The sequence below is a fragment of the Camelus bactrianus genome, chromosome 4 (assembly GCF_048773025.1).
Source record: "Camelus bactrianus isolate YW-2024 breed Bactrian camel chromosome 4, ASM4877302v1, whole genome shotgun sequence".
In the NCBI taxonomy this organism is placed as follows: Eukaryota; Metazoa; Chordata; class Mammalia; order Artiodactyla; family Camelidae; genus Camelus; species Camelus bactrianus.
Genome location: NC_133542.1, coordinates 39891790 through 39910971, shown reverse-complemented (window position 1 = coordinate 39910971; position 19182 = coordinate 39891790). Strand labels below are relative to the sequence as shown.

Sequence of the window (19182 nt, the reverse complement as noted above, 5' to 3'; positions counted from 1 at the left end):
GAAGCTTTCCCTCCAATCTATTTCAGAATAACCAGGAGATAGCCTAGCTCAGCCTTCTGATTAAAACTCTAGCACCAATCCCACAAAGGTGGAAGAATCATAATTATTTGTCCTCCAGCTACGTTACATTAATGAAATGCATGCACTCCACTGCTCCAAATCTGGGCTGAATTTATAACAACTCTATGGTTAGCATAATTTGCAGTAAATTAAATTAAATTCAACAAACATTTACTGAGTACCCACTAGAATTCAATGTGCTTTATGGCTTTTGTAAACCCATAAAGATGCATAGAATACAAGTTCTGCTCTCTAGGAACTTACCATTTAGTGAGGAAGATACAGGCGAAACTAACTCTGATATAAAGCACAACATGATAAAGACTATACATGCCACCAGTGAGAATAGCAAGTATAGGAGAGGGATCACATATGCGCAGTTCTAGTTTGGGCAGTGAGAAGGCTTCTGGGAAGAGGTAATAGTTTAGCTGACGTTCGATGGTCAAATAGGATTTGTCTGTATCGAAGTAGGTCATGGGAGAGAGGCAAGGACTGCACACTGCAGAGAAAGCAGCATGTGCCTATGGGGAGAAAGAGTGGAGTACGCTTTACAGACACAGGAAAACACACTATGGTTACCAAAGGGGAACGTAGGGGGGAGGGATAAATTAGGAGTATGGGATTAACAGATGCAAATCACTGCACATAAAATCGATAAGCAACAAGGATTTACTGTATAGCACGGGGAACTGATTCAATATATTGTAATAACCCATTATAGACAATAATCCGAAAAAATACATATGCATCTGAATCACTTCGCTGTACTTCTAAAACTGACACAAGATTGTAAATCAACTATATTCAATTAAAAATAAGAGCGGAGTATGCTTATATTCTTACAAAGTAAAAAGAAATGAGGAAGCAAAAAGAGGTTCGGCTGCGATCACTGATGGCCTAACATCAACATGATGACTCAGACACAAAGAACAAACTACAGGTTACCAGTAGGGGGGGCAATATAGGGATAGAGGGTTAAGAAGTACCGACTATTAAGTATAAAATAAGCTACAAGGACACATTGTACAACAGGGGGAATACAGCCAATGTTTTATAATAACTATAAATGGAGTATGACCTTTAAAAATTGTGAATCACTATATTGTACCTCTGTAATTTATAATACTATAATCAATAATACTTCAATAAAATTTTTCTTAATTAAAAAAATGTATGCTTTAAATCACTCAATGGTCTATTCACAAGTAAGGAAGAGAAAGGAATTGCTTCTGGTGGACCTCTCCTCCTTTCAGGATTGTAAACATATAGCCCCCCCCCCTTTTTTTTTTTACTATATTCAAATAAGGTAGCATTTCTTAAGATCTGTAATTTGAAACAGATATTTTGTTACATTAGATTATATGGTCAGTTTTGGGGGGAGGAAGTTTTTAGTAAAGTCAAGGAAGATGAGTCCGGAGCTGCCTGGTTAGGCAATGTAGGAACAGCCATAAAAATCAAATTGTCCTGGGACACAGGTGAAGCGAGGGAAGAGACTGCACAAGGGAGATGCCCAGAAGGGCATTGTTGGATGATCTATCAGCACCAACTGGACAGTTTCAACATTTTCAATTCTCAGTCTCACAGTGGAGAATTTATTTCTCCAAATCCAAGATTAACATACAGATGAGTATTAACATATTAATGAATATTTCCTTTGAACAAATCTAAGCATCCAAATACTCCTCTGTTTTCATCAGAGGAAACTCTCTAGCCCTTAGCTAATCTGCAGAACAGGTAACAACACAGACCCCTGAAGGTTCGGCATCCCTCTCCATGAACCTGTCTACCGGCTCAGCCTAGAGCTCAGAGATGACTTCATATGCGAATTATCACCAATCGACAGTTTGAGTTAAGGTGCTTTTAAGACTTACCATTCTAACGCCGTTTTCAAAGGCTTGCCGGGTGAGTGGAGCTGGTCCGTCCACAGTCTTGCCATCATCATCTGGGCCCCAGCTGGCGCTGTAAATGTGTACGTGCTGGGGATTGAAGCTAACTGACTTGGCTTCAACCATATCCGTGACATCTCCATCCAGCATTCGAACTCCTTCAAGACAGAAAGGGGAAGTAACTCTACTGGACGCTTAACTGTATGACACCCAAACAGACCAAGACATATTTCAATCGTAGCATTTTTTTTTAAGGAAAGAATAAACTTTATCAACATTTAAATGAACATCTTAAACAAAAGTGAACATAAATACAAAACAGAAACAGACTCATAGACATAGAATACAAACTTGTGGTTGCCAGGGGGGAGGGGGGGTGAGAAGGGACACACTGGAAGTTGGAAATTTGTAGATACCGAAAGGCACATGTAGAATAGATAAACAAGATTATACTGTATAGCACAGGGAAATATATACAAGATCTTACGGTAGCTCACAGAGAAAAAGAATGAGACAATGAATATATATATGTTCATGTGTAACTGAAAAATTGTGCTCTACACTGGAAACTGACACAACATTGTAAACTGACTATAACTCAATTTAAAAAAAAGAACAAAAAAGAACAGAAAAGAAAAAAAAAATTGAGCAGGAAACGATAGGGCAAGATTTTTCTGAAGCTTTCTTGTGGGGAAAGAAGTTACATTGCTTGTAAAAGAGCAAATTTTCTTGAAAAACTTTTTTATCCGTTGTTCTCTTTTTCTAAGTTTCCACATTCTCTCCCTCTTCTTAATTCCTGTCTTAAGTGAGTACTTGACAAAGTCTCAAGAAATCCATCTTCCCTAAATTTCTCATTAGATAACTTGTGCTCATAATTGGTATAAAACATTCTCACTCCAGCAGTCTTACAAAATTTGGAGAGCTGCCAAGTTAGAGTAGTCCAATTTCCTTCATACTTAATATTACCTCCTAATCTGTACGACTGATGTGAACTTAACATATCACTTCTTTGCCAAGTTATTTATAAGTCAAATAATAAATGAGAATGCCCTCTGTGCACGTAACACATCACACAATTCTCAAAGGGTTTTGGCAATGTTCATTAATTTTCATGTAAGTATTCCCACCAGATAGATAGGCATTTATTATTAACCTTAAGTTGCAAAAATAGACACTAAGATACTAAAAAATAAATTATATGTCAAATACCAAGCTTTCCCTTTTTTTGTTTAGGAGACTCATAACAACAATAAAAATCTAATCGTTAAGCAAACATATCTTTCCTTAAGCTAACCTTAAATACCATCACTGAGACACTATATTCATTTAAAATTGTATCTTTACAGCCCAAACTTACTCCATGGGAAAGTCTTGTTATCTGGTAGGATTTTAAGTTTTAATTGGTTACCAATAAATGAGGATTAAATAATAAAACCTCAAATCAGACAGCTTTAAATGCTATGTGGTTTGAGGTGGGAATTCTGGTAGAATATAAAAATATTCTTGAAGGAAACACATCTTTGTACTTTAAAAAATGTTTACCTTTTAACTATAAAACTATAAACATAGAAAAACAGAAAGAATGACAATGAACATGGATACAGCCAGTACTCAACTACTGTTAACATTTTGCCACATTTTCTTCATCTAAAAATATAACTAATAGGCTAAACCATTTTAAATTACATGACAGCTATGACACTCTATCCTTTAATATTTTTTTCCAAAAATATAATGGAAATAAACACCCAGTCAACAGTTAAATTTACCCAAAGCATCCCTGAAGACATTGCATTTGGTTGCTACGTCTCTTGACTATCTTTTCCTCTAGACTTACGTATGTTGAAAGGAGCTGTATATAAACAGGTGATGTGGAGAGCAAAGGTTTTGAACAAGTCTCTTTAAAACTTATGGGATGGAAACTGTACTTAGAAAGCTTGTGGGCAGTTTGTTTTGTAGAAGGAAAATTCCCAGCAGGGCGCTCTGCATATACTGGGTCCTTAGCAGCTATTGGTTTGTTTTGATTTGACATAAATATTCAAAGTTCACCTGCATGGTTTTTACCAAATAAAGATGAACTACTTCCTAGTCTTACCTTCTATTTAAAAGCATAGAATGGAACTATTTTAGTACAGGGAGGTCTGAAATAAATACTGGACTATATAAGCACTCCAAAGTAATCTAACCAGTATGTCTAAACAAAGGAATATCTACACAACACGTGAATTTAGTTTCTGCATCATGCAATTTATGTGAAGTCCATGAAAAAAATGCTTGATAAGAATCATACCTAGAAGGTAATACTAATTTTCTGACCAAAAAATTATGAATAAGAATTTTGTTTTCCCAAGTTTAAAGACGAAAGGTTCCTTTTTCTTCACTTAACTAACCGCAAGGCTTCATGCCTTGGGTCTAAGGGGATTACGTTTATAATTTACAATCTTCTTGTTTTTAGGAGGACAGGGCACTTGTCACTCACTGTCATATACTCTTTTTTTTCAGAGGTCCTGCTCAGCTAGGCCAGCAGTTCATCTGTGAGGTTCACAAGTTCATCCCTTCACTTCCTCCAGGTCAGAAGTGCTGGGTTAGTGATGAAGAGTAAAGGCAGGGACCTGGAAGTGTGTCTGTATGTGAGTGTGTGTGTGCTGGGCAGTAAGTAGGTTTGCCTGGTAGACACCAGTCATCTGACTATCCTCAGGAGAGCAGGAGCCTCCAGCACCCTCATGGTTCTTCAGAGGAGGTCTGTCTCCTTCCCATAACTCCTCTGTGAACCTTCCCCTGACACACAGCAGATGCTCTCAGAGTTCAGCTAATTACTGGTTAACAAGCTGCCACACTCTTAAGAATCTGTGATGAAATAAAGGAAAAAAGAGGGCAAATTTACTGAGGACTGACACACAAGATGATCTCAGAAAATCTATTCTTAGCACCATTATGATATACCCCAATTATTTCACATCACAAATGTCTACACTTAGCCTAGAAAGGACTATCATTTTCATTTTTTAGGTCCAACTCTGTTCTCCATTTGGAAACAAATAATATAGTGGAATCAAGGATGTCAGCCTGGTTCCAGGAAATTCATCTTACGGTACCCTTTAGGAGATGCCAATAGGATCTATACCATCTCTTACAATGTTTTCTTTCCATTTGTCTGTGGCTGCGGCATCAGGCTATACTCACAAAGATGACTGTAAATGGGAAAGTAAGGGTTTGCTTCTATTAATGTCTAAATTTATACTGCTTTGGTTGGGCCCTTGTAGTAAGCATATGTATATTTAAGTCTGCATGTATGTGTGTTTGTGTGTGTGTGTGTGTAATCTGCAATTATTAATAGTAACAGTATGACTACATTCTGGGACTGTAAAAGGAGATTTTACTATTTACTTTTTTAATTCCAATTAAAAGGAACTTTTTGTAAAGCCTAAGGAAAAGAAAAAAAATATTTTCTGCTTCGATAGAATTCCAAAATGCTTCTTTCCATAGAGATATTATGACCTGGTATTTATATTATTAGTTCTTTCTGACCTAGGTCCCAATTGTATAGTTCAGTACAGATGCCAATGGCTGCACCTTCACTACTGGACAATCTTTTTTTCATGCCTGTTTAAAGAAAGAAATGCTTGTGTTTGCAACACGTTAGGGGGACCACTCAGAAGTCTTTAACTGGATTTAATAACACTGGTTAACACAGTCAGTTTGCTGTTAGCACTCGTCAAACACTATTATGCAAACATATGCCTGTCTCTGGTTCAAAAAGGGTTCTGAAAACCAGTTAGCATGAGAGTTCTTAGCTCGGTTCTCTATCCGTGGAAGTTTCTTTCCCATACCTCCGATCTTGGCGTTGAAAGCAATTCCAACTGTGCAGTGAGAGTTGTTTGCTGCGGCGGCCACTTCTCCAGCACAGCGGGTCCCATGCCTGCAGGGAGAACACACACACTTTCTAAAGCAAGACACCTCATTCTCACAAATTCAACATGTCCTTGCCACCACCCGGACTTCGAAGTGGCGGACAATGTAGGTAGCAAGCTGTGGGTGTTTCCGGAACTTCCTACCCAAGTAGCACTTGCCCTGTCCATAACTTTTAGCACTTAAGTATATTCTGTTTTGGAATTACAGTCTTGTATGTTTATTTTTGATATCTCACTTTCTTAAGTAGAAATTCTCCTTGAAAGCTAAGATAAAATTTTGTTTCCTTGTGTTGTCCACACTTTTGCTGTCCTATATGGTAACCACTAGCCATGTACGGCTAAGAGGGTACTTGAAATGGGGCTAGTGTGACCTCATCTTAATTTTAACTTTATTTAATTTTAATTAAATTTAATTTTAATTATGTTTAATTTTAAATAAATAAAATTATTTAATTTTAATTTCAATTCAATTATTAGAAAATTTAAGAATGTGGGTATGAAAATCTACTTTTTAAACTGGAAATTCAAACACAGATCAAGGATCTCCAATGAAAATTTATCTTCTAAAATGGGATTGCTGTAAATCACACTGGACTTCAAAGATCTTGTATGAAAAGACAACGTAAAACAACTCACTAATTTTTTATATCAATTACATGTTGAAATATTTTACTTAATATAGTCTCAAAATCTGTTTCATCTGTTTGTTTTCACCTTTTTACTGCTTTTTAAAGCTGAGGCTGCCAGAAAAGTACAATATTTTTCTGAAAGATATTCCCTGTTATTTCTCACCACAGTAAATAATTTGTTCTTTGATCAGAAAAATCTTTTAGTTGAAAGGACTTCTAAGAAAGATCACCTTATCCAAGGATGGCAAAGAAGTGTCAGACGCCAAGGACAACCTGCTTAGGAATGGTGGCCTAACACCGTGTGTGCTGAGAAGAATCCTGGGGCGTGGCTCAGCCCAGAGAAAGACAACAGGACTGATGACTAACGCCCGTCCTGGATGCAGGAGGAGGGTGCGACAACCACTGTGGTGTACTTCTCACTGCTAGGCAGGTCCAATGCCCACCTCCCTTCCTGCATTTTTAGAGATAAGGGCGCTTAAGGAGGCCCTGAGGTGTAAAGAGATCTGTCAAAAACAGTCAGTGACTAAAACTCAGGCCCCTCAAATTCTACTTTAGTACTTTTTATTTTACAGCATATTCTACACACTCATCATGGGATATAACTGTCATCTGTACAGCTATAAACAGGTGCTGCTTACAACTGACAGGTGCATACCAGGTGATACAGAAGAGATATGTCCTGCTTTTTCCACTTAGCAGTGCCATGCGTATCTTTCTGTGTGTCATTTAAATGGTTACTATCATTCCATATACTCTTTTAAGTATAATCAATTTACATATACAAATGGCATATATATACACATATATGAATGTGTGTGTATGTGTGTATATATATATGCTATATATACATACATGTATATACATGCAACATAATCTATTCCTAGAAATTTACCCAGGTTTTTACTAGTATTAAAGAGGCTACAAAGAACAGTCTTGTCTATATATAATTTTATGTCTACCTTGGGACAAATTTTTAAAAGTGGAATTGCTGGATCAAAGAGTACAGAATATACTGTCGAATTGTTAACAGAAGATCAAAGTAATATAACTGAACCTCATAAAAACTGCAAGACTGATAAATATTACTACAAAACAGCAAAATTTTGTGCATGACCAAAAAAGATAGATCATAAGCCAAACTGACAATACGAAGAATGGAGAGAACATCTGGACAAGCCCCTGCATATATAAACCCTGATGTGTGAGCTTTTCAATCTTTTTCATCCTTGCCAAGCTGACATGAACATTATCCCTTGTTGCTTCCCCTCTTTATCACTTCTGATTACACTTGATACTGTACATCTTTTCAAATATTTATTAGCTATTTCTGTTTCTTGTTTTGTGAATAACCTTTGCATGCCCTTTGCCCAAATTACTTGTTGCGTTTCCATCATATCTGCTGCAAATACGACTCCAACGTAACAATCTTTTTTGTAGCAATTTTAGGTTGTCACACATGGCATTTAATTTTGATGTACTCAAAATCATCTTGCCCTTCTGATATCTGGTTATACCACTTTAATCATCAGAAAAATGATCTCTTTTTAAAAGAAAAAAAAATCTTTTTTTGTAACCCTCAAGCTAAACTACTAATTTTCCCATGAGCATAGCAATTATTTACTATGATTCTTCGTTAGCCTTTTATTGCATATGACTTCATGGTGTAAGTTGTTTTTATTCAAATGTCAAATTCCCTTTATGAGGCTACTGTTCTTATACTTCATTGCTCTATCATTAATTAATTCAAGTGCTACTGGATCATAGGACAGCTGTTTTTAATTCTGCTCTAGTTTACTCTATGCCCCATGAGTTATTTAGAAGTACCATTTTAAAATTTCAAAAGTATGCAGGTGTTTGTGTTTTTGATATCAGTAACTTAATTACCTTATGATAAAATAATTTTTATGAAGCAATCGTTTGAATTTTGTGAGACTCAGAAAATGGCCAAGTATGTGATCAATTTTTATAAATGTTCCACGTGGTTGAAAGAATGTATGTTCTCCAATTGTTCCATTATGTCAAGCTTGTTCATCACATTGTGGATTTGTTAATGTTGTTTGCACTGCTATCAATTTTTATTGCATTTAGAATGGAATTATCAAGTCTCTCTAGTGAAGCAAATTGTTTATGAATATATAGTAACACTCTATGGTTCTTGCAATAACGAAATTAATGATATCTGGTTAACATTTAAATTATGTACCATTTGATCCTTTTACTTTCAAACATTCTGTGTTCATATTAGTTAAGTCTCATAAATAGAATATAGTTATTTGGGGGAGGGAGCTAGGCTATCTTTGTCTTTAAGAGTTAGTCCATTTACAGTGACTGTATCTATTCATATATTCACATTCATTTCTGTATTTTTTTTAACCTGTGCTAGTTTGGATGTTATGTGTTCTATCTATCACTTAGTGGTTATCCTCGATATTTGATCATGGATATCTAAGATCACAAAGTCTGAAGTTACTAATACTTTTTTCAATTTTTCCCAAACAATACAGACTTAAGAATGTTTTAACGCTGATTATCCACCTCTTGACATGATCTCCCCCTATTTATAGTTATACATTGGATTTTTAAACTCTAGAAATCACCTGTGACTGTTACTATTTTAAACAATCAATGTTTGTTTAGTTTTATAAAGACATTCTTTGCTCTGTTGATTTTTGTAGCTCCTATTTCCTTCCAGGATCATTGATTTCTTTCTGAAGAACATTCTATAAATGTAGTCTTCAGAGAGGCTTTCGGTAACCTCAGAAAATGACTTTATTCTACTGTTGTTCTTAAAAACTACTTTCACTGGATGTAGCATTCTATACTAACGGCACTTCAAAGATACCATTCCACTGCTTCTTTGCTTCCATTGTTTCTGGTAAGAAATCAGCCATCTGGCAATCTAGATCTCTCTGGATGCTTTTCAGATCTTTGTCTTTTCTATTCTGCAGGTTCATTAAGATGCAATATGTGTAGACTTAAAAAAATTCTTTCTTGGAATTCCTAAGCCTGCAGTTTAATGTTTAAATCTTCAGAAACCTCAGGTACTACCTTTGAAAACTGCCTTTACATCATTCTATGGTGATTCCTCTTATCAGAATCCCAATTAAGCATACATTAGACTTTTCACACTATCTTAATCTTTAATCTCACCTTCCCATATCCTTCTCTCTTTTGGCTGTGTTCTGTGTAACTTGCTGAGTCCTATATTTCACTTATCCTATCTTCAGCCATGACTGTTTGATCATTTCACTGTATTATTCTTTTCAGTTACTATATTTTTTATTTTTTGAAGTTCTTTTTTCAAATCCACCTGTTTAATTGGGACAGTCAGTTTTTTTAAAAAATACCTTCTGATGTTTATTTCTTGATACATATGCATTACATCTAATAATTCTAAATAGGTGAATCTAATTCTACTTGTTTTTCCTACTGGCTTGTTTTCATGGTGATCTTTCTCCCACGTAATTGGTGAATTGTCCATTTAGGATATCCCATCGTTTAGGCTTTTACCTTTGTGAAGTCTTTGGGAAATGCATTTTTTAAAAAATAAGAATTAAATTCGCTTCTACCATTTATCCTGGGCCACACCAACCAGGATATGTTCAACCAAGTTTAAAATTTGGGCCATACAAGTGATATGGTTTACAGGTGCAAATTCCACAAGACAGTTAGTTATCCTCAAAGGTAATTATTTATCCTCTTCTCCCACTTTCTTACCCACGGTGAGAAAATCAAATGCATCCTCCATCTCTCTGTGTAGGTTTTCTTTTTCTATACTTACTGTACTGAAGCTAGTGCCTCGGGGGTTCTGTTTCATGCAGAAATCCTCTCTCAGCCCTTTGGACCAAGGCCTTGTCTCCTGCCATCCCTGCACTTTTTAAAATCCAGCTCCAGGCTGGCTGGGATTGATTGGTCACTTACCCTGGGAAATGCCTAGTGTCCACCTACTGCCCACCTAGTTTATAGATTTGAGCTTTCCCAGAGAAATACTGCTGGTGTCCCATTAGCTCGACCATGCGCTGAAAAGTTCTTTAATATACTCCCAGGAGTTTTGGATGTACTGTAGCAGGGGAGTTTAATTGAATATCTCTTCTACCATATTATTAAAACATAGAAGAAGTAACTTGGTTCTGTATTTCTAAAATGCAATAACGCCTTTCACATACTATGTGCATCAGTAATGTACAGTGAATGTAAGTGAAGAACAGAGTGACTATTTTCCTTATAAAAACAGTTCTAGTAACAGTTTCTGTACAAGGCTCTACATCATGATATAGGGACTATTTTGGGGAGACAGGAAAGTTATACTCTACTGCTGACACACATATTTTAAACATCAGTTAAGTCATACATTGCAGCATACTGTAATTGAGGGTCCAAATTGCTAGCTCAACTACAGTAAACAGCCCACTCTTCAGATGACAATGATTATTATTTCAAGTAAAGTACTAGTCATCTTTTTTATTTTTATATCTCTGTTGGACTCTGTTTTGACATGGATTTAAAATAGATCACAGAACAATTGATATCATCATGACCTATTCAAGTACGTGAACATGATTCAATTTCTTCCTTCTCCCAAAGAACAAAGGGTCAGCAAAAAGTACATTCACAATGTCAGTTAAATATGAAAGCCACAAAACAGACAAAATCTGTTTTTCAGATGTATGCTTCTTCAGAGATGACACAGTATGAGCATTTAAATTATTTTCAGCATAAGAAGAAAGTTTTAGTAGATTTTAGTCCAGAAAACAATTAGATTACACTCTGACCCACATCCACCTAAATAAGAACTTTACTAGACAAGTCCCACATAATTTCCCTTGGAAAATGAGTCACCTGTTTAGCTTTCTTGAATATGTTCACAATATTACTAAGATACATATTTCCTGAGACTTCTAGAAAATAACCTCATTATGTAAATTTTATAAGGATACATAAACCAGTGACTTAAAATAAGACTGGGACATTGTGCTGTACACCAGAAATTGACACACTGTAACTGACGGTACTTCAATAAAAAAAAAATAAAAATAAAAAATAAAAGAATAAATTAGACATCATCTGAAATAAAATGCATTTAGACAAACTAGGACTTAAAAATGCATCACTTCTCTGAATCTCTTAAGGATACTGTCATTGCTGCCAGGACCCTAGTAAGTGTAAGATGTTTTATGTAATTTTTTTCTTGAATAAACCATTTTAGCTCTTAATGACCATCTTGACTTAAAAACCATGTCTGTCTTTGTCCTACTGCTTTCTCTTACTCAGGAAAAGAAAGTTTTCTACCTGTTACACCCTCAACAATAAACCGTTATAATGATAGGTCTCGTGGTTTTACCCTGGCTGAATGATCGAAAAGATAGAAAATTAGATCAGAGAGGGCCTGTTAGCGCGTATCTATAATACTGTGAACATAAACAAGTTAGGTGAAGAGAATCTAAAATATAAATTCATGTGGTCTATTACATCTTGCTAGGTAGTAAAATATTACTTAAATTTCTTATTTGCTTTGTCTCCAAGTCCTCCAATCATACTGCTTTGTGAACTTTTTCTTTCATACGAGTTAGCGGGGATGGAAATACGAACTCATTTGAGATTTACCATGAATCTGAAGACAAGATGTGAGTAAGCTCAGCAATGAGTCAGAGACATCAGGTCATGTGTAAAAGGTCTCCGTTACAGATATCACTGCATTGCTTAAAAGTCAAAGTTATACATGGACAGAATCAGGCCATGGCAAGTTGGAGAAAGACTACTTTCTATTTCTTTTCTTCCTCGGAACAAACATCTTTAACAGTGCATGGTGCCCCCGTCCCCTCCTCCACTGTTTCTATTCCCTTTTGACATCTGGTGTGCCCATTCTCTTTGGCATATTTTGATTTTGTTTAAATCTACGTGGAAACCTTCCATTTGGATCTATTTCAAAAGCCCCGTTAGAAAGGGAGGGGAAAGCAAGAAACAGCGATGTGGGTGAGGTGTTCTCCCATGTACCACTTAGAATTGCTGTTTGACGGCTCATGTTCTTGATAATATTACCACTTTATGTTTGTACCACACTCTCCACTTTCCAAAGTATTTTAACCTCATTGGATTCTCACTTCAACCCTGCGAAGTAAGCAAAACAGACTTTACTTCTCTTACTCTACAAATGAGAATGTTTAGTGCGTCAGACAGTGATTGGAAGGTATACACAATGACAGGACAAAGACTAGATCTGGATCTCCTGGGTCCTTATATAACGCCATTTCACTCTCCCAAGCAAGGGGCCTACATTTGAATGATTGCCAAGATTTCATGACTTCTTTGCTTGCTATCTCCCTTATCTTGTGGGGTAGAGGCAACTTTATTTCTTCATTACTATTGATGACAGACATATTTGACAATATATTTTATAGACTCTCCATGATAAATTATTCAACTTGAGTTATAAGGAGGAAATGTTAGGAATCTTAAAAATGAAAGCTGAAGAAGGGAAAATAGCTGAAAAAAGCTGTCTTCAGCAGAAAGCTTAAGAAACATATACGAGGAAAAAAAAAGTAAATTAAAATTTTTAAAAAGAAGAAAATCACCCAGTCCACTTTTGGTGATTAGTTTTTGTGAGACAATTAAGATAATAGCTTCTGGTGTGACTACAATTATACATAGTCCCTAAGGCTTCAATAATATTAAATTTTCTTTTATTATACTACGAAGAAACTCGGGAAAACTCATTCAAAATAACTGCTATGGACTGACTGTTCCTGTCTATCCCACCCCCATTTCACATACTGAAACCCCAATCACCATGTGATGATATCTGGAGTCAAGGACTAGGGGAGGTAATTAGGTCATGAGGGTGGTAACCTCATGTTGGGATGAGAGCCTGTCCATCTTATCTCTTCTTAGAAAAGAAAAGAAATGAGAGAGATTGCTTCCTTTCTTTTCCGTCACCTTGTAAGAAGGCAGCCACCTACAAGCCAAAACCCAAATCTACCAGTACCTTAATATTGGACTTCCCAGCCTCAACTGAAAAATAACTGAAAAATAAAGGTTTGTTGTTTAAGTCACCCAGTCTATAGTTTTCTGTTAGGGCAGCCTGGACAAAGACAATGACAAATAAACAGACACACAAAACAATATTATAGTCACAGATCCTTTCATAGCCTAATAATGAAAGAATCTTAAGCATGAACTTTAATTTAAACTTTGACAGTTTTTATACTTAACAATAGACATTGTGACTCCTTCTTTGGGCCCTCAGGAATAATATATACAATATTTAAAGAAATTAATAGAAGTTAGCATTCGTCAACTGCCCTAAACTTCAACAGATATGTTGCAGGCAAGGAAATAAAATGAAAAATATACAGTATAATATTAGGTAGTAACAGGACACTACTAAAAATTGGCATCAGATACATCGTATGTAAATGACTAGTAAGTATTAAAAACAAGCCAAAGAATATTTCTTTTGGAGGGTTAAAAGTATTGTTAGTTTGACACACACATACATATACACACACACGAGTGCATGTAAAAACTGGTGAAATTTGAATAAGATGTGTAAATTGCATTAATGTCAATTTCCTGGTTTTGATATTTTACTATAGTTACAAACATTATTCCTACTGGGGGAATTCAGGTGAAGGATACGGGGGGGGGACCTCGACTAATTTTCAAACTCTGTGAGTTTATATATATATATTTTTAAAGTTTAAAAGTCATTGTAGGTCTGAAGAATTTGTACAGGTTCTATAATATTGGTTGTACTTCAACAAGAATACTTCAGTCAGAACACAAAATATTGACAATAAAATAAATAAAACTGAGTGGTCAATAAACTGTTTTAGAAGTGCTTTCTCACCTCTGCCATTTCCTCTCGTCCTTATCTCCCCAGCCTAGGAAAATGGTTTATTCACTGTTAACTGAATTCCTTGTTAACTATGCTAGCCCACATCTGAAGGAAAGAACAGATAGCTTGGTTTATCAGAAAACCTGGTTCTTCACTTTTGCTGCTTTCTCAGCTACAGTGCTGCATGCAATGACGAAGTACAGCAAAACCCACGCAGGCTCGTGTGTTGTGTGTATATGTGCATGTACACGGTCCTGACCAAGATGGTAACCAGCTTTTCATCAGCCTTCCTGCTCTTATTTTAGGGACTGACAACATCAAGGCACTTGGGTATGAGTGATCCCTTTGATGAAATACACTAATCACGATGGTGGAACGCTGCCCTTTTTGTTGGCTCCCTGGTTAATACTCTAAATTCACCTCATCATGCTTTTTGGCTCCTCTTTTTGCTTTCATGGTTGGTCTTCCACTTGTTACTTGAACTTAATTCTATGCGCTCAGAGTGCCCATGCCTGTCTCTGTCCCCGAGTGATTCCACGATGCTGTTCCTACCCCACTGGGTCTCTTAAGAGCCCACACCCCTGCTCTCCAAGCTCTCTAACCTCTTGTCAGAGGGTTCTGTTTAGTCATTGAAACTTAGATCTACTCCATGTGTAGAGCTTTGGGAACAGTCTGATTCATTTTCCACCACAAGTGGAGGACTGAGAAATTGTTTCCCTTACCCCTTGACTATGAACATTCAGAAATTAGTGATTCCTGCTGAGTCTTTCTAGGTCTGTTCTAAGTGAGCTGGTAGTCAGGAGTTTTGTCTTGGAAGTTCATAGATGTGGGTCTGGAGGACCCACCTCTTCCCTGGAATCGGAGGGTGCTGCATGATGCCCATCTTTTCTACTGGACATCTGCCTGCCTTATCAGGATAAGTAATGACGACAGTTCCAGAACATAGAAATATCACACTTCTTTCTAAGTAAGCAATGCACTCTGTCAGGAAGGCTGTTATTTTCTTGCAAACTATCAAAGTATCTACCAAGGAATATTTTAATTAACAATATCAAACTCTCCCAACCCTCCCTTCCACCTTCCCTCATTCCTTTCTCAAGCCCAGATAATTCACATCCTATGTCCTAGGCATCTTTCAAGCAAGGCGCATACAAGAGCTAAGTAATCTAATGTGGTGCTCACAATCTTGGGTGGGAAAGATTCTGAGCAAAGAATGAACAAAACTGTACTCCTTACCTATGGAAAAATTACTTTGGTTTTAACTTTCTAGATCTGTTCCCCTGGATATCTAATAAAGGTAGAATGTCAGCTACCAAGCAATGTTGCTTCTGGTAAAAAATGAACCCTGGTTACTGAGTGACCATGAAGTGGGAGGCCTGTGGCCAGGACCATAAGTACATGGTGAGGAGTCTTGGCTTTGGGCTTCTGATAGTAGACACTGAAATTGAGTGTGTCCCTCCTTGTGTGGCCTGGATGCTCTATTCACAGGCTACTGAAAAATATTGTTCCTAAGAGCATGGGGCTTCCAAGGTAAAGTGGTCTCACACACGCCTCGGTGGCTCTTTCTTGCACAACTGAGGTGTCACTTGGGTGTGGTGGTGGGACAGGAGATGAGCACAAAGTAGTCCTGGGACTGGGGAGCACTCTTGCTGAAAAAATACAGCTGATATTGCCCTACTAGTACATTCTATACCCACCCCTCTAAGTACCACTTGTGGCCTAATGAGTTCCATGAGTCCAACTGATCAATCCAACCTAAGACCTCTGACAGGGCTGTTGTAAGATTTATGCAAATAATTACCACATATTGAGGTACATGCTCATCGAGGTTTACGTACAAAGTGCTACAGGAATTTCTGCTCTAAGAGTTCTGACTTGGGGTTGGTGTTCATGAAAATGCTTGGTATGCAATCAAAACAACTTTCTCTTCCTTACACCTGAATTGATTTTCCCATAATTTCGCATCACCATCATTAAAAGAAAATTTCATAATTAGAACTCACCAAGGCATGAAATATGAAGCATATACTGAGTGTATATGCTGATAGACTGGGAAAAGATCTATAAAGATAATGAAAGAAATAATGACCTGTATCAAATTACAATTCTGATTTTTGTGGTCTGTTTCTTTCCATATATATTTCTCTTCTACTAATGCATACTGAAAACCATCTCATATAAATAATTCCAAGGTTGCAGAAACAAGAGACCAGGATGCTAGAATGTACCATACACAGACAGTATTTCAGTTTCACTTGGACTCCTGTATATAGGTAAGCTCCCATTTTATGAATATCATAATGACCTAGTTAACTGTATGTAATGAGACTACTCTGATTTCCTAGCCCATCATTAGGGAACTTTTCTAAATCATTCATTCAGCAAATATTTATTGAGAACCTACCACATCCTGAGGAATGCATTAGTCACTAAGGATTCAAACAGTGAGGAAAATAGATATAATATAATGTAGTTTCAATGAATTCCACTGGCCTAGAAATCCTGAATAACAGGCAATAATTCTCAAGTCTATGCTCGTTTAGCAGTAAAGTTCTGCTTCTATTTGCTTCTGCTAAAATAGTCAGTTAAAGATACAATTCAATACACCATAAAATAGGCTAAAAATATTTGTTTTGCTCAAACTGTTAATGACTGACAGGGAAAGCTGATCTCATAAATGTTTGACTTCACTTTGCTTGAGACTGCTTCCACATCATGAATGAACTGTCAAAACACTTCTGAAGACTTGAGTCGTACTTTGCAAGGAATAATGATCTAAAATAATGATCTAATAATACTATTTGTCTGCAACACAGTCAGTCAACTGTGGCCACAGAAGTCTGATCCAAGAGTTCCTGTGATGTTCCCTCCACAGTATACTTCGGGGTCTGAGAAGGTGGGTGGCGCCTGGTCCCAGGGTCTCTTTGCACTCTGAGAAAGAGGTCCTAGAATACAGGTAAGTAGTTCAAACACCTACTATTCACTGGGCTACCGTCATTTCAACTCAGCCACACCAAGCAACTGCCAATCCTTCTGTTTATTAATTGCTATTCCTGGTTCTCTCTGCAGCGTTCTTCAGAGCCACGTCCTCATACACCGGAAGGTTCTCAACATTATGGAAGTACGAAACCAACAATTCAGGAATCCCTCCCTCTCAAACATATAATTTATCATAATCCCTAATTATTGATTCAGCATTTTAGCATAGAAGTCATATTTCATTTAGAAATAATATAAGGGATGGGTCTTTATTATGATGGTATTTGCCTTTGTTCATGAGCAGGGTTGGTGAACATTTTCAGTAATGGGCCAAACAGTAAATATTTTAGGCTTCATAGGGCCACATACAGTCTCTGCGATATATTCTTCTTCTTCTTCTTCTTTTTTTTTTTTAAAGCCCTTTGAAATCGTAAAAACCATTCTTAGGCAGAGTCACTGGGCAGATTTACCTGCAAAGTACAGACTGCCAGTCTCTGGTGTCTAGGCATGAAGGGTAAATACAGTCATAGCCATTAATGTTTTTTGGGGAACCAAAAAATACATGCTCTACCTTTTCTACCTCCAATTCCTATGATTGATATTAATACTGAATACTGTTTTATGTAAATTCATCAACTCAACAAATATAATGTATCATTTACATATCCACTGGTCTAATTTCCATTTGAAAAAATGCTGAATACAATTTGCAGTTTAGACATTAAATCAATGAAGGTGGTAGCGTTCACTTATTGTTTGCCAAATAATTTCACCTGGGTTCTCATATTTAATATAATTTGATCTCTCCAATAATCTGGCACTGCACGTACTTTAACTCCTATTTTATACGAAAGGAAAAGGATATTCTTATGTGTGAAGTGACCAAGGTAATACATTCAGTTTACTGCAAAAGAACTTGAACCCAGACCTCCTGCCACCAAGTCCTAGTGTTTCCACAACAGCAAATGCACATAAATTTATGGAGGAACATGCATTCATCTTCAGGCTGACACGTACTCAACAGGGCCAGGACAAAGTAATGATGACTTGAGACTTTTCCTGAGAGAAATTCTCAGAAGTTGCACCTTTGAAGCTATCTGGATCACTGCCCACAGGTTCTTTTTAGTACCTTAAGTATCAGGTTTCCTAACTAAGCGAGTAGAAGAGAGATTCACGAATGATCCTACTACTAATAAAATTACCGCCGACTCAGGCATCCCTGTCCTTTTCAGCCAGGACTTTTTATCTCTGCGTAAACATAAAATGCAAACAGTACAAGGCAAATCAAGCAAATCAATTGCCTAATGAACTTTCAAAAGACACAGGATTGCATACAATCGATGCAAATAATACTTAAGAATAGCTTTAATCACACTGAGGGCTATTCAGTGTTGTTGAAAGCGAATCCTGAAGAGCCAGATTTAGTGAAAATGGAACAAGGCTGGCGACATGACAGTGGCTTTAAATGAGAATGATTTGTCAATAAAATGATTCCAAATGGCCCTTGGAAAAACCGATTAAGATTTTTATAAACTGAGTCCGTTTATGACTCTCCTAAAATTCAAATTTCATAATATTACATAAAAACTACATGATTCATTTTTGTTTGGGGTAAGAATGGCTATAGCTGCATGTTCTGTTAGATAATAAACTACATGTCTTTTCATCATTTTAGCTTTATTGTTTAAAATAAAACATCATTTGCATCGTTCATTACAAGACTCTGGCCCCAATTTAAGTGGGCTCATTTTTAGTGTTTACTCCTCCCAACACCCATTTATCCCAATAACGAGTCTCTCATGCACTGAGTCTCCAAACTGGGAAGACTGTGAATTAAGCACACGAGTAAGGAACTTGCTCCCCACTCTTGAGAGCAGAAGCGT

The 19182-nt window shown here is 36.7% G+C and overlaps 1 protein-coding gene across 7 annotated transcripts in view; it reads right to left on the bottom strand.

Moving 5' to 3' along the window:
- PCSK5 (proprotein convertase subtilisin/kexin type 5) overlaps positions 1-19182 on the bottom strand; it is a 413936-nt gene that overhangs the window by 250827 nt on the left and 143927 nt on the right. For all 7 annotated transcript variants that reach the window (XM_074361722.1, XM_074361723.1, XM_074361725.1 and 4 more), the window contains exons 6-7: positions 5777-5865; positions 1932-2104 (exon numbers count right to left, since the gene is read on the bottom strand). In XM_074361722.1, coding sequence (XP_074217823.1) covers positions 1932-2104; positions 5777-5865 — 262 coding nt within the window. The remainder of the gene's footprint in view (positions 1-1931; positions 2105-5776; positions 5866-19182) is intronic.